Raw genomic sequence first — 22,682 nt, forward strand, 5'->3', positions numbered from 1 at the left:
GTTTTATTCTCTTTTTTTAATATTCCTTTCACAATTGGCAAATTGAGGCAAATTTAGCAGGATGCATCTTGATTAACCAGGAAAATCATTTTAGCGTGAAAGATCTCTTGGGTGAAATCCCAGGTAAAATGGCAATGAACTTTTCGGAAATTTTACCCTTCAACCTTCCTATTGAACTCCAGTGGGCTTCTAGGAGCTTCTTGGTGGAGCTGCAGGGAGAAAGAAAACACAGTTAAACTCCGTAATGCATTCTTTCAATACTAAAAGTAATGAAATATCGTCCATCATTGCCTCATACATGCATGTGCTTTATGCGCTTTAAGGAAAGATACCAAATTTTTATTTCCAGTCATAAAACACGTTTTTCTTCTTCTTTTTTTTTTCTCTCTCTCTCTCTTGTTTCAGCACTCACCTGGCACTGGCATGCAATATCTACTTGAAGTGACAGGCCAATGTGCCGAAACATCTAACACATGAGAAATTAATGTTTGGCTCATTTTCCAGTATGAAGTTAAATTTTCCAAGTGTTCCCCGTTTAATTAACGGTGAATCTTGTTGGTAATCCCCCGAGTGACGAGTATGAAAGGGGTATTAATCTGTGAATCTGGTGTGAAGGGGAATGCTTTATCACTGCCTGAACACACATGAAGCACATTGGTTTGACAGAGTATGACAATGTATGACAATGCATCATGACTCAGTCTTTAAAGAATGCTTTCCAAAGGAGGCGAGTAAGTCAGTTGTTACCAGGCGGTGGGAAAAGAAACAACCATGAATTTTTATACACTACAGAAATGGTCCTTATGGTTCTTATGTTTTGAGATACATGCAAACTGTATGACAAATCTCCACACACAGATGGCTATAACAAACAACCCTGCCACCGAACATCTTAAAGGCATTCTCTGAGGCCATCAAGCATGTCAATGCTAACAATGTGAGTCACACTCTTTTTTTATTTGTTAGTCTTATTTGTTTGTGCTAGCTAACTGTCAAGTGCGTATACACAATATTTAACATATAGATTATCATCAAAGTTAGCTTAAAGGACAAGTTCACCTTCATTAACATAAGGATGGAGAGAATGTAGCAATATTAGTAGAACATATCATTGAAAGTTTGAGGAAAATCGGACAATCCGTTCAAAAGTTATGAATTTTTGAAGTTTATGTGCAGTCACCGCTGGATGAGAAGACTACTGCAGTGTATGATGTCACATGCGTACAACAATATAAGGAAAATATAAAGAGAATTTCACAAAATTTCATCTTTTGAAAAAAGTACACATTCCCTTGACTCGTTACTGATGACATATGTTATGGGTAATATTATTCCCATTGCCTTTAGAAAGAGGCAAGTCAAGTGCTCTTTTATTATGCGAAAAAAGTGAAAATTGTGTATTTTCTTTACGTTTTCTTCATACTGTTGTACCCATATGACATCACGAGCCTAAATAGCCTCCTCATCCATCGGTTCCAACACAAAAGTTTTAAAAATTCATAACTTTTGCATCGATTGTCCAATTTTCCTCAAACTTTCACTGATGTGTTCTACTAATATCGCTGCATTCTCTCAATCCTTATGTTAATGAAGGTGAACTTGTCCTTTAACTCAAAGTTAAGAAACACTGTGTGACCGTAACTAATAAAATGTTTGTAATTCCAGGAAAGAATATCCAAATGATTGACATTTCTTCCAAGTTTTTATCCCACCTCAAATTTATTGGATGACATTGAACGAGCAACGCCTGTTTTATACATGAATTGCAGTACTGCATTCAGACAACTTTGAAATCATAATTATTGTGAATGGATGTGGCTACAGAGCACTTGCCTCGCGCACACAAAAATAAAAGGGTGGTGTACATGGAACATACAGTGCATATGTTGGTTTGGTGTTTTTGTTTTTGTTTTTGTTTTTTGCTACTACTAGTGTGGAGAACTCTGGCATGTTGCAGCATTTTTAAAGAGTTGCTGACCTTTCCTTTCCTTTCCTTTCATCTGTGAAACGAAAAAAAAAATGTGCGGGATGGGCTCATTATTTTAATTTCTTTTGCTCAAATGCTGAAGGACGTCTTCCATCATTCGAGTGGGAAAAAATCCAATATGACCTATTATACAACGTCCAAGTAGATCCTTGTAATTTGATTGGAGGATTGTTGGTGACGTGATATTAAATAAGTACTCCAACGCGTCGTGCAATTTTGGTTCTATTTTTGCGTGCAACTTGGTTCGATTTTTTCGTTCTATTCCACGGTTCGAAAAATTGTACGGTACTGCGTGTAATGTGTGTTGCATATTGAGGATCGCATGCAGCTAGCGCAGGTACGTGTGCGGTACATGCATGCGCGTACGTAGGCCTACGTAGTGCTAGTGTACGTGTATGATGAGCGCTAGTACAGCTGTGACCTGTTACTGATTGCACAAGCCAGAAAGAGAATCGCAGTGGATCCACATGTAAGTATAGCTATATTTTTCATACATATATAGACTTCTATGCCTACTTAAGACCAAAAAGATCTACTTGGACGTTGTATAAATCAAATAGTGTATGGTCTTTACTCGTGCAATGGAACGAGATTTCGCACTCGGTGAAAGATGAGGCGCACTATTCAACTCGGCTTCGCCTCGTTGAATAGAGCGCCTCTATCTTTCACCTCGTGCGAAATCTCGTACCATTGCACTCGTGACCATTCACTATTTGTATACTATTTCATTTATACTCTTCAAAAACTTACATCGTATGTATCTTTTAAATTATTTAACAGGCTGTATTCAAAGCCATGTTGGCATGTTGGCATTATACTCTCAAATATATGAGAACGTGAGTTTTAATCAGAATGATGCCTTTCCCTTTTTATGTCAGGCTCTCTATTACGAGACATCAGAAATTTTGAGCAACAGCACCTTTCTCTATCCTTTTCTTCAATTCATGCGGAGGGAAAGCGCCCTCAACCTCCTGCAGTTTTGCTCGACAGTTGGTCTGAATCCCCAACTCTGGACATATTGGCACAGTATTCAATATCTCCTACTGTACTGTTGTTAAAACGAGAAATTTTCGCGTGCATGTTAATTTTGCGAATTTTACGTGTGTCAAGATTCATGAATTGATAATGCACGCAAAAGTTCTTGTCTACACGATATGCTATGAATGCCAGTGGCAATTTCATGCTGCAGATATTTCCGGTTAACAGTATGTCAGTTTAATAGTAAACCTTCCCAAAAACGAAAAACATGTAATTCATTTGATATCTTTATACATATCTATCTTCTCTGTGCAAAGTTATTTACGATGTAGATATGAATTGCCAGTATGTCATAAGCTTTCTGTTGATCCCGTAAGTTAGCTCCTCCGGAGTAACAACGTGCCTCAGTTCAACAGAAAAGCCAAGGTGGCATATTTGGGATTAGGGGATTAGGTAACCTTTAAAAAACAAGAAATTCCACCCCTTTCTACTGATTCAAGCTTTTTAGACCCAACCATGCAAGTGGCATTCTTGAAAAAACCTCGGATCAAAGTGTTCTTTTCATCTTCACTCAAATTGATTCTTTCTGAATGTCATCACTGATTCCAGAGGACTTTAATCGGAGAAGCCTTGTGCCCGATGACTGACCAGCAGAATAGAGACCTTCACCTTGAGGCCAAGGAGCTCTACAATCTCTACTTTGACCCACGACCAAGAATAGACAGCATCAACTTTGACAAAGAAATTGTAGATGCAGTCTGGAATAGTAAGATCTGTCTTTATCGAGTGTGTATTTGTTTGATTAAGACACATCACAGTTTGGGAGAATCACATCCCAGAATTACTGTGTAGAAATTATTCATATTACAATGGATACCAACAATCTGTTTCTTATTTATAATGATAAACCTTTTGGGGAAAGAAGAAGTTATATAAAAAGTGTTCCTTTTCTAATGACCATCTGTTGATATTGAAATATGTTACATTTATGAAAGTACATCTTTTTGTCAGTTGTAATCCCTTGTATTTACCTATGTATTGCGCATAAAATGAAGAAACAAACCAACCAGGGAACCATTGTTTGTGCACATTATAAAGGAATCTGGTACTTCTTTTGAATTTTTACAGCCCATGTGGAAAATGAGGGTAGTCATGCGATTCATCCTGTATTTTTGCACAAATGAACTATCCTTTAATGTATATTAGAATATATTATAAAAACAAGCATTGCTTCATCGGCATTTCTTCCATTTCTAGAATTTTATATTTATGGAATACGTGTTAATTGCATGCTCTTGAATTTTGCAGTTTGCTGTACGATGTGATGTTGATATATTGTACACTTATCTTCGATAAAGTGCCATTACTGTATGTTTCTGTTGGAGAGGCAAGAAATGAATTGACAAATGAATCATCCTTATGCCGAAGAGGAGTATCAGCGTAGTAGTATTTTTTTTTTCAAATGAAATTCATGATTTCAATAATTCTCAATGAAAGTTACCTCAAGCACAACATCTACATATGATATCCTGCTTGGACAAAACAACAACAATAAAAAAAAATACGAACGTATACTATAACGTTCAGTTAAGTAAAATTTAACTCGGTCTAGTGAAAGAAATATACGGTGGGACATACTTAACAGAAAGTTTTCTTAGGTCCCAATAGAGATCGGATACAACTTTGGAACAAACTAAGAAAAGGAATTGACAATAATACTTGGAGTAATTCTAAATGCATACTTCCAAAATACTACCATAAGAGAACAAAATAAAGCACATACTACATGTATTGTCACGCTACAGGTTATCAATGGTTTTCATGGTAGCAATATTCAAACGATAATTCGTCTGAAGTATTTTAGAAGTGAGATTAGGGCATTTCAGAACTATTAAGGTGCTCAGAAGATGCAAGGAAAATACTGTAAAAACATAAACTGATAATTGAAGAGAATGAAAGTGAACATTAAACGGTTGAATATTTGATCTAATAGCTTAGCAGAGTTATGTAGGTTTTATAATTTCTTAAGATATAAATGAAAATTTCAAAAGACGAGTTTGCATTTCCTTGATTATGAACACAGGACGTGTCAACTGACCTCAATCCCTCCCTAAGTATATCACGATTAGTCAATCACACATGTATCATGGAAAGTAGAGTTTGCGGGTTGGAATTTTTTATTGAGAAATTATTATACGTGCACATATAACTGGTAAATAATATTACAAAGGTCTGAAATTACAATATCGGATATGAAATCAGAGGATAGTTAATAACATATACTTATATATCATCGATGACAGTAAAAGTATTGGATATTCTAGTACATGTATAGGTTTACTAATAAAAGGAATAACGGATTTCACAACGTAGGGTTCAAGAAAATTTGATAAATTAGAATATCATTTATAGTGAAGAATTGAGCAAAGAAAATGGGATTCCATTTCCATAAATTAGAATACCATTACAACTATGAAAGGAGATGTAAATTGAAGTCAGCCATGACGACGCATGTCATGGCATAGTAATTATCAGAAAGAAAACGGTGAAGTAGCTCAACAAATTAAATATGGTTGGATGTGTTGCTATATAAAGATTTTCTCAAGGATTGCAATACCTTTCCTTCCAGTTATAGCCTCAATAAAAATGCTCTCAAGACATTCTGATATAATGATATTCCTTTCACAATTCATAATCGAAACTTGTTGCTACAACGTAAAAGCCTACACCGCCACCTCTTTCACCAATCCTTTAGTTGTAATTAGTTAAATTCCATCGATAATAAGGTACGAAGAAGATGACGTTTCCTTTAGCCAGGTCTCACTGAGGATGATAACATTACGTGATATTTACGTAATTGATCGCCAATTTTCTTCTCCGTTCTGATATAGTAATGGGAGACAAAAAGGTCATTTATAGGTTGTGAATGAAATAGAGAAATTACATCCTTTTCCATGTGGTAATGTGTCAATACTTTTTGATTTGTAGAATACAATTTGAGATTAAAAAAAAAATCAAATTTCGATTCTTGGGTTTCTGATTTTAAAGATGTAACACTAAAAGGAATTATAACTTTCTTAGCAGTCGAGAGTTTTAACAGCGGATTTCCAACTGGATGATCGTCATCTACTCGGTTGTTGTTGTTGTTTTTCTCAGAACAGTGAAGAAAATCCTATTTGTTGGTTCATCCCAAATTTATTTATTGCGTTTTTCATTCCTACGGACCTCTTTCACTATGTTCACTTCAGTCTTAAGCATCTTTCCCAAGTTGATGAATGGGAATTCTAGAAGGAGACACATGGCGAGGGCGCAAATGTAGCTCAGCGAGATGAATGCTGCATTCCAGATGATCTGGAAAGACACGAAGAGTGAAAAATCAAACTTACATGAATTTCAATACGTTATGTAACGCTCATCGATTTTCAGATTCTTAGAAATAAATCAATCCACTGATGGAGTCTATTTCCTAAACGTTTTCTTCAAGGAGTTTGTCATTTCCAGTAAAAATAACAATTGCCAATATATGAACTGCTGTTATAAATCTATCTATCTATGTATTATTATAATACTCACGTAGTTGAAAATAGACCAGTGGATTGGTGTGGCTGAGCCGTACCCATACACATTTTGAATAACAGGATGCAGGAGGTATGTGGAGTATGTAAGCCGGCTAAGAGGTGTCCAAAATCGCCAGGACAGAAAGTCGTTGACCACTCCTGTGGAAAGAAACATTTCTTAAACAAAGTTTAGACAGAATAAACCCATATACACAGACATAAGCCTCTCCACACAAATACTTCCCGTCAATTTCCAGTGTAGCTTTCAGATGTAATTGCAAATAGCTTTCAACTGTTCAGGTGTAGTTGCAAATAACTTTCAACTAAATACAAAACGTGGGAGGTTATGGGGGAAAGAAATGATAGTATATAAAAAAATCATTTTGCTCATTAGCAACAGGTCAAAAAGGAGATTTACAAAATATCATCACCGCCTCGCACATATAATTTGCAGAAGACAAAAAGAGGAAAATACCTTTCACAGACAGCTCAGGATATTTTACCAATGGTGAGTTTGAAAAAGTCTCATTCAAATTCCATTTAAAAAAAGTAGTCGAGCAACTCAATCAAGACCAAACATCTCCGATCCACTTAGCTTCACCTTTTTGCTCGTTTGTTGTAGTTCGAAATTACACTCATCATTGAAATACACAACGTGGCTTAGCTGCAGCTATGTCTACTTATTGTCTGCACTACATAAAGAAAACATTTTTCTGCTCACCGCCGTATCCATAGTAACAGGCAAATATGATCCACGCAACGGAGAGGGCGAAAATGAATCTGGAGAAGGTGATGTACATAACACTGGCAGCTAAACTTAGAGTCGACGCACCACGGTAGACATTGTAGAGACCGTAGATCACCACCATGTACAGTATGACAGCAGTGATCCACCCACCAGCTACAACAGCCTGAAAATCGGTTTATTATACACTGATACTTCAAACAAAATAATTTCTCTAACATGTATAGGCATGAATCCGACAGAAGTATACCAATAAAATTGAAGATTTTGAAAAATTGAATAGTCCAAATATGGGGTTGTGGAAATATAATGTGAGACATTCCATAAATCCCCCTTGGTAACATTATCATAAATATTGCTATTATTATCATTTAAGAAAAATGGCACGGATTACGGTTGACATCCCTGCATGAATTTCACGTGGACAGGAAACCCAACATGTGATTGATATATTTCCACTGTCGGATCTATCTTCTGAGTTAAATTGAAATTTTGTTCCTTTCCGGTAAGTATCAACCACAGTGTGTGATATTTCGTTTTGGTAGGAATGTCTCACACGAACACGAGAAGCAAAACAAAATGATAGCATGTGAATAATGTAGGAATATCAGTTAGGTTCGCATGGTAATGAACAAGAAATTAAAAACCAGTGTCCTGGTCCAGATGTCATGGTCCATATAATGTTATGGTGACATGGGTAAATTGAATTCATGTACACATGAAATGTCCAATGTTGGTATTATTTACCTGATGAGTTCAATTCAGAATTTACTAAAAATTAGCATTCTTTCGGTGTATTAGACGTCAATATGCTTGCAGTCTTTTAAGGAATTACGAAAATATGCAATTACCGCTGTCTGCAAATAAATATGAAGTTTGCGGTTATTCGCGCTGTTACAGAAACATGGCTTTACATACAAATCTCCCCTTTTGTATAACATTGATGGATATTCTGTTGTCCGTTCTGATAGGGGCGTAAAGTCACCCCGTTCCTATCACATTCGTTATCGCTTAAGGCCTGATTTGATATACAGTTCGACCTCGATTATCCGGCCTCCTTTTATCCGGAAATCTCTATTATCCGGACGCGTTCACGCAGTGAAGGACCTTTTTAACATCTTTTCATGATCTATTTCACTAATTTCATAAGATGTGCATGATAGGTTTCTCAATAGCTAATGAGGTAAAACATGTATGATTTTCACATAAAGATATACTTTATTTTTGTGAAGAAGGGACTACAATTTTGCGCAGGCTAGCATAGATTACACCGCCGTTGCGGGGTACGCTACCTGCCTATAGCTGCCAGTGCACTGGGACGGCAGCTTGGACGGCAGGTATAACCACTCTAAAAAGACCCGAGTCAGAACTGACCCGGAACTGGGTCCGTTGGGGTCATACACCATTCCGGGTCAGAAATGACTTGGAATTTGGTCATGAAGACCCCGAATGGGATCATCCTGACCCGATTCATGACTCTGAATGGGTCATATTTGACCACATTCCTTGTCATTTCTGACCCGGAACGGTGTATGACCCCAATGGACCCAGTTCCGGGTCAGTTCTGACTCGGATGTTTTAAGAGTGCTATATACATTAACATTGTGTCTCCCATATCCGGCCAATTCGCCTATCCGGATGAGCGCCGGTCCCGACATGGAGGGATAATCGAGGTCGAACTGTACAATGGACATGAATTTGATTGCACATGTGTTGAAATTAATGTGAATAATAGAACAAAAGAAGTACAAATTCACATTAGAAAATAAATCATCACTCGATGATGATTTCATCACGGAAACATAGGATGATATATACTTTGCGCAGAGCCACATATTGCTTTTGATACGTTTTTGAATGCATTTCTTTCTTGTTTTGACAAACAATCCCCCAAAATTGAAAACAAAAATGAAAACAAAATTAAAAACCCTTGGATAGCGAAGTGATTTTTTCCATCAATTAAGAATAGAAATTTTATATATAAATATAGCTGACGGTATCGTAATAATGATAATGTTAACTGATACAGCGTGTGAATTCTACATAAACACACTCTGTCGCTCACAACTGGTATTTTCCGAACGCATGTAAAATTGCAGAAGTTATTCCAATATACAAAAGTATGCCTCCTCTCTAGTCTCTGGTCGTCCTATCTCTATTCTTCTTATTCTTTCTAAGGTTATAGAAAGGCTTGTTTGTATACCACAAACTGCTAGTAGGCCTATGATTTTTTTTTCATAAAAAATTAAATACTGAACCAGTTATTTTTTTTCGGACACCAGTCATTTTTATTTTATATTTGTAGTACAATACGCAGATGATACACTTTTAACACTCAACGGATCAGATCAAGATCTAAAAGATGCTCTTGAGATTTTTTATAATTTTGCTAACATCGAATTTACGAATTAACCCCAGAAAGATTAGAATAATATGGATAGGAAAAAATCGGAATTGTAGAATTAAATTATTGGAAGATTGTAATTTTGATTGGATTTTTCAGGGTAGATACTTTAGGTACTTGGGAATAGAATTTTCAGTTGAATTACATGAAATGGTTGAACAAAATTATCATGAAAAAATGAAAGATATTACAAATACAATGACCTCCTGGTCTAAACGATCACTTACTGTTTTAGGTAGAGTTACTGTAGTTAAATCATTATTGATGTCAAAATTAAATTATTTGCTGTTATCACTTCCTGAACCAAGTTTTAAAACATTGACAGATATAAATCGTTATTTTCATTCGTTTAAATGGGAAAATAAACCCGATAGAATAAATAGAAATCAAATATGCCAATTATATTGTCATGGTGGTACTAAAATGATTGATATTTTTATGCATGCCAAATCTCTTAAAATATCCTGGATTAGAAGGTTTATTTGTGATCCGCAGACTGAAAATTACACGTTCCACATGTTCCGTTCTTTTTTGCCCCAATCAGTATCATTTCATTTATTTATGGGATTATTATATTACAAAAAAAAAAATGCCAATGTAATGCCTAATGATTTTTGGAAAGAGGTACTTCTGGCTTTTTCAGAATTTTTAGAAATTAAGACAAATGATAATTTGGCAAACCAGTCTCTCTGGAATAATCCTTTGATTAAAATGAATGACAACACTGTATATTTTAAGTCTTGGTGTGAGAAAAGTGTACGTTTTATAAATGATATGTTAGATAATGATGGAAAATTTCTTTCATATTTTGAATTTCAGAGGAAGTTTGGTATACAAACTAACTTTCTTCAGCACTGTGGATTGTGTACTTCTATTCAATCATTTGCTAAGAACTGCATGTCAAAGATGACAGAACCTTTTGTTCCTCATGGTTTAAATGTAATATTAAAACACAAGAAAGGTTGTTCTGATATTTATCAAACGTTTCCAGGACACACGTCAAAACATTGTAACAGCTTTGTAAAGTGGAGTATAGCATGTTGGATTTTGATGATGAAACATGGTCTTTATATTGTTTAATTCCTTTTCAATCAACTATTGATATTAATATGATGTGGTTCAATTTAAGATTCTGAACAGAATATTATATATGAAAGACGCTCTTTTACAATTTGGTTTTGTAACAGATAAAAAGTGTACGTATAGTAATGATAGTGAGGAAACCATAATGCATATATTTTGTTTATGTCCTTATTCAAATAATATATGGAATAAGTTTGAGCGATGGTTACTCCTGAAGATAGATAAACAAATTGTATTTACAAACCAACATAAGTTATTCGGACTTTATGGTTTCAACAACAGTGCATTAAACTGTATGATGATTGTTATAAGAAGAAATATTTTTTTCAGCGAAATTTAAAAAAAAAAAAAGTTCCGTCATTCGAACATATAATATCTGAGATAAAATGTTATTTTGAGATGGAAAAATGTATAAGTCAAATGAATTGTAGAGAAAAGAATTTATTCATTAAGTGTTTTTGAACATTTGATCAAAATTATATAAAATATCAAAAGTGTTTTTAGGGTTCTTTCTGCCAATGAAAAAAAGAATATAAATTATATGTTAAAGAAAGTTAGAGAAATTTTGTTATTACATATATAAGTGCAGTATAGGCCACTTTTTGTCGATGATTGAATTATTATTTCATTCTTATTCTGTTTTGTATTAAAAAGACATTTGTAAATGTCACTTTCTGAATATGTGTATAAATAAAACACTCTGTGGAAGGGGAAAAAAGAAAACACTTATGATATAGTACAGAACATACCATTTTAAGACGAATTCAAAGTTTATTTAATGAAAATCGGGTTTTAGAACGACTGACACATCCAAAAACAAAGTAAAACAAAGCGATCATAATAAAGTGTGGGTCCAACACTTTATTAGAATCACCCTCTTTCTTTTTTTTTTTTTTTGGATATCTCAGCCATTTCAAAACCAATTTTCATCAAATAAATGTTGAATTCCTCATAGAATTACATGCTCTATCATATTTCATGAGAGGTTTCTCACTATCTCACCAAAAAATGTTAGAAACCTGAAATTAGGTTTCAACCAAAACTATACGATCCCTTTAATGTTAGTACAATGTTTGTTTCTTCAGGTTATGGTTCGATTTACCTGTAGGTTTGGTGTATTAGAAAACATCAAACAAAGCAGGCATTCCGAAAGGGGCGATTTATAATGCACGAAATTTCAGCAAAATGCACAAAAGCGGAATATATTTCAAAGGACGAAATACAATAAACAGGAGTGGAATGGACAAATAAGTAATAAATCTGAATTGCAGTTGCCGAGTTAATGTAGTAAAATAGGATAACAGACGTAGCCTGGCAATGTATAACATCTCTGCTATTAAATTTCTAACATGGCATGTATGAAAATAAACTGAAATGACTTAATGAGGGAGAAGACTATTATTTTACTCAGGTCCATGTCAATAAATAAAGATTTTTCAGAAACTCACCGATTTCAAAGTAAGCTTCCTCTTGCCGATGCGTTGCATAAGGTATCCCAACATCATACCAACCAAATATGGCGATACGCGACAGTACGGTTTGTTGTACACCATGGTCAGTCTGAGGGTGTTGCCGGCATTATTAGTAGCAGTTCTCCATGAGGGAATAGCGTATCCACTGCAAGACATGAGCACATTCATAGTGTAGGGCCTACAGTTTCTCTTTATTTTGTGGGTGTCGTAGATCCTAAATCCCCACATCTCCCCAACTGCGGTTAAATTTCATTTTTCATGTGACAAGTAACAACAATAATTATACCCGGGTGTCTTGCTCCGCAAGGAACAGGAGGAACTAAGTCTCAGCCTAGGCTATAAAGTCAACCACAAGAGGCCAACAGACATTGAAAAATATATTAATTTGACCAGTTGGTGAAATATAACGAGCTGGGAAAATATAACATTTACCACGTACCATGTACCAGTACCATGTGACGAGTTTTCGACCAATCACATCAAATATATATACACACTTTTAAAATATTGAGTAAATTTAGTTGGGTAATTGTTGGTTGGTTAAAAAAAAAAAAAAAAAATCATTCTGGGCAATTACCGCCCAATTGAGCTTTTAGGTGATTAAACAAACATTGGGCAATTGTTCTTACTTAAATATTGGGCGAATATTTACCAACAGAACTGGTGATGGACAGTTGGGTACTTTTTGCCCCGCTGTTGTGTAAGTGACGCATTCCCTTTGCGTGTTGGGTAATTTTTGTTTGGCAACTGATACTTGGGTAGAAATTCGCCTTATATAATTTACCAACATTATTTTGCACATTAAGCCGGCTTGTGCCGAAAGGGTGGGTTGGGTGGTGGCGCGTCGCGTTAATGGGAACACCACCCTTCGTCCAAAGCCCCCCCCCCCCCCCCCCCCGGTTTTGCCGAAAGGGTGCCTTGGTACTTTTTCTCATGTAATATTAAAAGACGAGTTTTGAATTTATATTTAACCTTCAAACAACCATTTCAAAGAGGCTATCGTCCGGATCGGTTTACACTCTATTACCACTTGGTCTACAGCAAGTTGGTCTAATAGACTGTTTAATATCAGTTGGTCTAATAACCAGTTGGTCTAATAACCAGTTGGTCTGGTCATCATTTCGTCCAATTACTGTTTGGTCTAATTGTTATTTGGTTTAATTAATATTTGGTCTACAGTCAATTCGTCTAATAATAGCCATTTGGTCTATTTTTGGTCTAACACCAATTTATATCATCAAATACCGATTTGGTCTATAATGAGTTGGTCTAATTCCATTTCGTCTAATCATCAAATGGTCTAAAATAAAACCAAATTTGTCCAATATAAATTTGTTGTACACATCATTAATTTTGGTCCATTGCCCAGTTGGTCTAGCCTTAGTCTGTCTATCATCATTTAGTCTACACCCATTTAGTCTAATAACCATTGATCTTATTGTCATTTGGTCTAAAAGCCAGCCTCCTGGTCTAATCAGGTACCATTTGGTCCAATCATCGTTTCGTCTATATGACCAATTGGGTTATTATTATTATTTTTTTTTTTTTGGGGGGGGGCTTTTTCTACGACTACGGACTACCCTCTGACCCTTCATTGAGGGAGAAAAAAAAAATATGTTCATACACATGAAATAAGATTAGGGTAAAGTTTAGGGTCCCTCGCCCCTCCCCCATGGTGCCAGTCCAGCACCCTCAGCAGCTGTACTATAGATAAGCCACTGATTATCCACATGATCCATGCCCTGTAATGTAAAACAGAAACGGATATTAGACCAAATGGATATTGGACTAAATGAACATTGGACGAACTAAATATTAGATCCGGACGATAGCCTCTTTGAAATAGTTGTTTGAACGTTAGATATAAATTCAAAACTCGTCTTTTAATATTACATGATAAAAAGTACCAACGCACCCTTTCGGCAAAACCGGGGGGGGGGGGCTTTGGACGAAGGGTGAGGTTCCAGTCAACGCGACGCGACCCAACGCTCCCAACGCACCCTTTCGGCAAAACCGGGGGGGGGGGGGGCTATGGACGAAGGGTGGTGTTCTCATTAACGCGACGCGCCACCACCCAACCCACCCTTTCGGCACAAGCCCATTAAGCCTTGGCATTTCTTACCAGCACTTGGGTAATTTCGTTACGTTCCTTTCTAAGTTGGTAAATTTTCATGGACAATTAAAAAAGTCTGTGCGTGTACATGTGAGTATGTATGTGACGGTGTGTGTGTATGTGAGTGTGTGGTATAGGCCTGCGTATGGAAGGATGCCCGAACCTTACGATTTTGTAGGGGGTACCAAGAATTACTATGGGATGGGGGACAACACACACACACACACACGGTATTGTCTATATATACAGTATATATATATATATGTATATACATATATATATATATATATATATATATATATATATATTATAATTAATATAATATAAGTAAGAGCTACATTGTGGACGTATTTTTGACAAAATTTTTCTTACGTTTCCCTTTACTCCGTCAATACTGGAGGGGTTAAAAAATCAACATTGTGGGAGTATCTGCCTGTGGGAGCAAACTACAGGATACTCCTACAACATTGCTAGTTTGTGTTTTGTGTGTGTTTGTGTGTGTACATGCGTGTGTGTGTCGGTTTGTGTGCAAATATTTAGATGACACAATTTGAAACCCATATACCTGACTGGACTTGCTTACCACTTCATTCCAGATTAAAACCCAGTTACGAAAACATTGAAATTTTGATACCAGTTGGTTTCTATTGGTTTCTACTGTTTTTTTCTATTCAAATACTCTTCGTGAAAAAAAAGATAAAGTAATGTTAAATTTAATGGTTTTTTTTATTATTTCAATAAGCTCTGAAATGTCTGAAATGTCTGAAAGGTATTAGAAATTTATTGAATATTATTGCCGTGATATTCACGATTTCAACTTGTACCTTTGATGAGTATTTTCATATTTTTATAATAAATGTGTAATCTACATGGTAACCATGTCTTAAACCATTACAACTTAATGGCCCTATATATGTGAATGGAATATTCCTGGTACTAACTAGGTCTAGGATGTAGGCTAAGATTAGATGTACTTGTAGGTATACGCTTACGACTAGCTGTAGGATTATGTTAGGTTAGATATGAACATTGTCTTGACATACACATGTTCTAGTAAACAGGCCAAACTTGCATACATGAAATAATTCAACACAAAATTTATTTTGTCAGCTGGATCCCAGTTGATTCCAGTTGGACGAATACCAGTTGATACCAGTTGAACATGGATATCAGTTGATATACACCAGTTGATTCTAGTCACACATTCCAATTTCCATATTGAAACCAGATGCCTCAACTGGTACCAGTACCAGTTGCCAACTGTTTTTTCGACCCGGGAGCTTGATTAACCACAAACTTCAGCTTACTAAACAGTTGGACAAATGGAAGTTGGACAATATCTAATTGGGTAAAATTGGTTGGGCAAATGATTACCCAACGCAAAATATAACCAACGGTTGGGAAATTGCAAAGTTGGGTAAAGTCTGATTGGTCAACAGCTGATGGGCAATTTAATTTGCCCAACCACATAGCAAACTCATTAAACAACATCAGTTGGGCAGATTTTATCCAATAGTTGTGTGGACAGTATGTTGCCTAGTGTTGGTTAAAAGTTGGGCATTTTTTTGCCCAACTATTTTGAGAGTATATACATATATATATAATTACATATATATATATATATATATATATATATATATATATATATAATATGGACATACATAAGATGGCCTATACAGTTACTAGGATTTGATTGGTCGACAGCTCGTCACTTGATACTGTTTGCGAGGATCGTAAATGTTATATTTTCCCAGCTCGTTATATTTCACCATCTAGGCAAATGAATATATGAAGAGTTTGTTCGCAAAAACCGATAAGTCCATTTTTGAAGATTTTGAAGAACGGTCTCTGTCATAAAGTACAAAATAATACCTTTTAAATTATATATTGGTCACTACATATAAAGGTACATTTTTGAAGTTATGGTCAAAAGAAGGAAAAATTTTCTTATTATTCTCTTTATTTTCCTTGACCTTTAATCGCAAATATCCCCATTTGGCAAATATGGACTTATCGGTTTTGGCGAACAAACTCTTCATATTTTCCCATGTCTGTCGGCCTCTTACGGTTAAAATACCAAAAATGACACCAACATAAGGGATTTGGACTACGGTAACTGTGACGAGCAAGCGATTACTATCGATAATGGCAGCCTCGATCGATATCACTGTCTGCTTCGGGAAAATATAATCCCACGGGAAATATAACTCCCTAGCGGTCCAAAGAATGTTATATTCCAGCCCGTACCAGTCAATATCTGTATAATAAAGAAATATATATGCATATATATATATATATATATTATATATATATGCGCGGGTATAGAACAGCTTGCAACCAAAAGGCGCTAAATCCACTGAAAAAATAATGATGGATTTAGCACCTTATGGATGGAAGCTCTTCATATAATATATATATATATATATATATACAGTCAAATCTGTCTATAGCGGCCACCCAAGGGAAACGAAAAAAGTGGCCGTTATAGACAGGTGGCCGCTATAGACAGGTTATCCAACTATATGTGTGCATTGCCTATGCATGTACATGTATCATCGCTGTATACATCGCATAGGTATGTACTTATAGTGTACATGTAACATGCGTCCGTATGCACACGTGTGTTTCATGCATTGAACAATGCCGGTGTTCATGAATTGTTGCATATACATTATAGTAGCATGTTGTACAGTCGTGAAGAAAGCTTAACACTAGTGCATTATTATGACTGAATAAGTGACGATTGCAGCGGTGGCGATCACTGAAAGTTGCCCATGAATGTCTGGCACGGCCACAAGTTAGAAAAACACGCTGAATTACCGGCTCTGTGGCCGCTATAGACAGGTTAAAATCTACCGCGGGAAACAAAATTTGTGGCCGCTGGCCGCGTTAGACAGGTGGCCGCTATACACAGGGTCTTTAACAGGGCTTTTCTCTCGGGGGGATTTTTCAGTGGCCGCTATAGACAGGTGGCCACTATAGACAGGTGGCCGCTAAGGCACGTTTGACTGTATATATATATATATATATATATATATATACATGTGTGTGTGCGTGTGTGTATTTCACGATGTTTACTTCACTCACTCAGTGATTCGGAGGTCGTTTTCCCATACGATGACAGCCGTGGCAATAAAGCTGGCAATACACGTGGCGGTAACGGCGCCCAGTCCAATCTTGGGAAACCTGCCGAGTTAAAATAGGTCTGTTTCAAACGTATACATACACTGCCATAATTGTAGCCTCTATTTTATGATAAAGAAGTTTATTTGCTGAATTTAACTTTTAACTGCAGAATGAAGTCTATATTATTTTTCACTTAAGCTAGCCAATACTTTTGGATTTTTTTTTTAAACGTTATTTCTGGAAAACGAAACCATCGGGAGAGAGAGAGAGAAAAAAAAAAAGAACACCATCAAGATTATAGATGTTGAAGCGTCCCTGAATACAATGGGATAGGCAGTTTATATAGTTCTGCACATTTCTAATGAAAATCTAATCTACACTCGCTTGCGCTCAATTACCTTTTCGGACTGTAAACAATAATTCTTGAATGGTATTATACAATGTATTACCAGTGCGTTTGGAGCATTCTTTCGGACATCTTGGCTTTTTGAAAAGCAAATCATTCATGTAGGTGACTGGTATTAACCTATAAAATGATCTAACTTTTACAAGGTAAATTCTGATGCACAGGATTAAGTTTAGGATGTTAGTGGAGATGTAACTCACTATCTGGTGTTTATATCAATGTCGTGCAACGTGCACTCGGCTGCGTCTTGCGCATACTACAATTGCAAACATCCTCGAGTGCGCGCTGCATCTCCACTATTATCCCTTTTACCTGTGCGTTATTTATATAATAACTTTCATTAGGTTTTTTTTTTTTTTTTATTATGCCTCCGCCACGAAGTGTCGCCGGAGGCATTATGTTTTCTGGTTGTCCGTCCGTCCGTCCGTCCGTCCGTCCGTCTGTCCGTAATCAATTTTTGTGGACAGCGTAACTAAAAAACGATTTGAGATATCTTAATGAAACTTGGCATGTGTATGTATGAGTAGGCGAAGTTGTGCCTATCAACTTTTGGGTGCACATGCTCAAGGTCAAAGGTCAAAAGGTCAAGGTCAAATGCTCAAAATCCCACGTATTTCCCCCATATCTATGCAATGCCTATAGATATTTTCTTGAAACTTAGTGTATACATGAACTACCAAATGAATATTCACCAGAGAGAGTTTTGAGTCATGGGGTCAAAAGTCAAAGGTCCAAGTGAAAATCTAAAAATTTCACTTTTTTCTCTATACATGTATCTCACAAATATTGCAAGGTATCTTCATGGAACTTAGTACATATGCATGTACTAACTGGCAGTGGTCATCTAGGGGATTTAGGGTCATGGGCCAGAGGTCAAGGGTTAAGGTCAACTCATCAAAATGTCACTATTTCCCTCTTATCTATGCAATGCCTGCAGGATTTTTCTTGAAACTTTAGTGTTTGCATATATTACGAAATAGAGATTCTCTTGGAAGTTTCTTGCCTAAAGGTCAAAGGTCAAGTGAAGGTGTTAAATTTCACTTCTTCCTTAAACTTATAAAAGGAGGGTCAAAAGTCAGGTATAAATCCTCAAATCCCCAAATACCTGAACCCATAGACAGTATAGCCATTCATCCAATTAAACCTAGCTCAAGAAAAGTGAACATTCTGATTCAACACATTTGTGACAAACCTGTCATTTTAACCCGTTGAGGACGGACTGATTTTGCTACACCATGCATTTCCCATAGACACCTCCCCGAGTATACTCAGATTTCCCATAGACACCTGCTCGGGTATACTCGGAACTCGTCCTCAACGGGTTAATATTTTGACAATTATGTGAAATTGTCGTCACACATTGTCAAGACCTTGTACTATAGACCTATGAGGAGAACCATGCATAATGGCGGAGGCATACCAGTCGCCTTAGCGACACTTCTAGTTTGTTTGTTTTTTTCTGTTTTACAAAGAGACTTGTAATTCATTTTATTTCATAACTGATCTCCTTGACTTAGATTTGACTCAGTTAAATAATAATTGCTGGATGAGCTCTAATTTTCTGCATTGTGTGCTCAAAGAAAAGAAGAATACATATTATACAATACAGAAACGCAGAATATGATAGTCGTTTACATTTGGACATTTAAAAGTGCAAGTGTTCTAAAAATCGTATTGTATCTGGGAATATAATGCACGTTGGAAACAGAATATAACCCGACATCCCTGAAATTTTTGTACCATTTTACCTCGAAAAGATCCATTTGCCGAAGCGAACTGCCTTACTTAATTGTAAACGCGCGCTGAATGCTGCGCTGGCCATTATGCTATAGCGTAGCCTTTAGTCAAGGCCCTCTCGCTGCATGTAAAATGTCTATAACAGGCTAGCGAAGATGCTTGTTTGTTTGGTTGGTTGGTTGGTTTGTTTTGGTTTATTTATTTATTCATTTATTTATTTGGTGGTAATTGCATAACAAACGAACTGACCGTTGATGAGCGAGACGGAGCCCAGGGGCCGGCGAGAGACAGCCCCCGCTCCCTTCTCTGTCAGCGCTAACATGCAGATCTTCAAAGGGAATTCGCTTACACAGTATTGGAAGTCGGCTTGAATGGTTCCTTAGTCTTGAAACTACTTCCCTGAGGGTAGGGCCTATATAACCGGCACGTCTGCCGGCCGATGTAGGATAAAGACGTGGAATGAACAAACCTGTACAGAGGAATCAGGAGTAGAGGACTTAAGTAGTAGAACTGCATGTCACAAGCAAGATACCAAGCCCAGCCTATGCACTAAAATGGAAAAGAGACAGAAAGAAAAATATTTAGAACAAACTATAGAGTAAGTGTCACTGACAAATATTATACACATTTTGAACAGGCTGGCTATAGTTCCAGGATCTAAAAATGACGTCTTAGAAAACTATGATTAGATATTCTATATACATTAAAGTAGTTTAAGCCCTACAATAGGTACCCTCTGCTCTTTTGTGCAGTTTCATTCCTCAAAATTTCGCACCCTAGTCCCCTAGTGATAATAAATTGTTTTAGATCGGTAGTTAGAACTTGACTTTTGACAACTAGCACCTGCTGACTCTGATTTTAGAGTAACGATGACAGACTATCTAGGGCCTAGTTCTACAATGGAGGATTTCGTTATTATGGAACAGTTGCGTGCATCTGATCAGTACGCCCCGTGCAAACTCGTTTAACACGGGAAGTGAACATCGGAACTTGTGTTTTTTGATGAATTGACTGTAATTTTGCCAAGCAAGTGACTTTTAACCACCCCCACCCCCCCCCCCCCCCAAAAAAAAAAATCGGGCGGATTTTTAAACTTTCAAAGGTTTTGCGTACAATTATACTAAATTTGCAATTGTTCCATGAGAGGAAAGAATTGCACTTTTTGTTTTTGCATTAAAATATCAATGTTTTCATGATCCCTGTGGAAGATGTACAATGGATCCTACTCGTCAATAGGAAACGGTTGCACTTTTAGGATCTTTTCCAGGTAGGCCTATAGTTCTATCAAAACTCCCAGTTGCGGTTTGCTAAGATTTTATAGCGCGCTGGATCTTTACGTCCTCTGCACAGAAGGCACTCCCGATTGCGCCACGTGAAGACGCTTACCTCACGTCTATTAAAGGGCAAACATAATTATACCCATTTGTCCATAAATACTAAACACGCCTATGTATAGGAGGAGGTGATGTGTATAGCCGAAAAATGCCAGTATAGAGCCAAGATGCCTAATTACCTGAACCCACAAGGCGGTTGGAAAAAAATTATTGATGTAGAGAATGTCAGTCCACCAGTAGCGAAGACACGAGTCACGCCCACTTTCTGCGCGGTACCAAATCGGTCCTTGATTCATCTCAGGATAAATGAACACCCAGATAAGGATAAGCATAGCCAGGGCTGGGGTTAATCTGTTAATCAAACGAGAACAGTGAGAGAGCAGGAGGAAAATCAAGGCAAAGTGATATGGACATGATGGAGGTGACAACCGCCTTGCGATTATTGCACACATAATTACTTTTGTCCTACATTGAAACTAATATCATTCACGTCATGTGTATTTTGGTCATATCTATATAATAGGCGTATTCCTCTACCACTGAGCAGATCAATATGCATATGTATAAAATAAATTACCCCATTATATTCTATCATACACATTAGGGATTATCTGTGATCATGTCCATTACGCCAAGGGTGAATCTTTTGTGCATTATAATCATCGTAATATTTAGCCCCATCATCACGACATTGATGAAAATACTTCATATATACACGTGGGGTATCGTATACTATAGTACTTTACTCGTGATCTTAAAACTCTGCCATAACTTGCAAGAAAAAAAATGAGACTTTCCATCCAGTACGTTTGATAAGTGATGCGTATTAAGTATCCAGTTTCGTTGTACATTTTGTCTCAAATCTTTAGTACCTGAAGTGTCTGTGTAGGTAGAACCATATCCAGTCCATCTTCTCATCACTAGCCTTCATCCTTTTGAGAGTGAGGTATGTCAGGAGAAACCCGCTATGAAGCACGAGAGGGGGAGAGGAAAGTCGGAGATAAGCTCTGCATTTATTTTATACACTGAACCAAACAGTAAAACAGTGAGGCAGTTTTCATTTGTTCGTTGTTTGTTTTTTGCATATGACACTAATATAATATGTCAGACACGTCAGTCGTGCGCAAAGGTCTGACATCACATGGTGCACATTATTTTGTTCCTAAATATGGGCCAATGGTTCGTGAGAACGTTTCAGAATGTACGCTGACAGTTTGCGGATATGACGCAAACTGATCGCAAGAATTTCGAAGATTTCGCAAAAAAAGAAAAAGAAATCAAGACATTTTCAAAACAGTCGTGATCTGTTTGGGGCCTTCACTTTGCGAACATTGTGCACGTATTGCGAGGTTGTGCACATATGCCGAGGTTTTCAAGACATTTTTGAAAACAAATCACGAGCAAATCACGACCAAGTGTGCGAAAAACATTTGCGAGGTATTTTTATTTTTTTATCACCGCTGACCTAAAAACGACACCAAGGAATTAACAGTTGACGGCGCTTCCGAACCCCTGCGGCGCATGCAATTTGGCGATCTTTCGTAGACTATAAAAACGCGAATATTGAACTTTGCAATTTTTTCAACATTCGCATCCTTCACAAATAGTTTTTTTGTTGTTGTTGTTTTGTTAATGCTGTTGTTTTTGTTTCCGTCTTCAGATGAAATATACACATTTCAATTCAATTCAATTCAATCATAGTTTATTTCCAATCAACATATTTACAAATTTGGTAAAAGG

The 22,682-nt window shown here is 36.7% G+C and overlaps 1 protein-coding gene across 1 annotated transcript in view; it reads right to left on the reverse strand.

Moving 5' to 3' along the window:
- Window positions 1-152: 152 nt before the first annotated feature.
- Window positions 153-22,682, reverse strand: part of LOC140232259 (uncharacterized) — a 53,276-nt gene continuing 30,746 nt past the window's right edge. The window contains exons 8-15 of the mRNA XM_072312392.1: window positions 21,815-21,907; window positions 21,122-21,293; window positions 20,078-20,157; window positions 12,203-12,371; window positions 7,244-7,433; window positions 6,539-6,681; window positions 6,191-6,316; window positions 153-209 (exon numbers count right to left, since the gene is read on the reverse strand). Coding sequence (XP_072168493.1) covers window positions 153-209; window positions 6,191-6,316; window positions 6,539-6,681; window positions 7,244-7,433; window positions 12,203-12,371; window positions 20,078-20,157; window positions 21,122-21,293; window positions 21,815-21,907 — 1,030 coding nt within the window. The remainder of the gene's footprint in view (window positions 210-6,190; window positions 6,317-6,538; window positions 6,682-7,243; window positions 7,434-12,202; window positions 12,372-20,077; window positions 20,158-21,121; window positions 21,294-21,814; window positions 21,908-22,682) is intronic.

This window comes from Diadema setosum, chromosome 8, assembly GCF_964275005.1.
Source record: "Diadema setosum chromosome 8, eeDiaSeto1, whole genome shotgun sequence".
NCBI classification, from domain to species: Eukaryota; Metazoa; Echinodermata; class Echinoidea; order Diadematoida; family Diadematidae; genus Diadema; species Diadema setosum.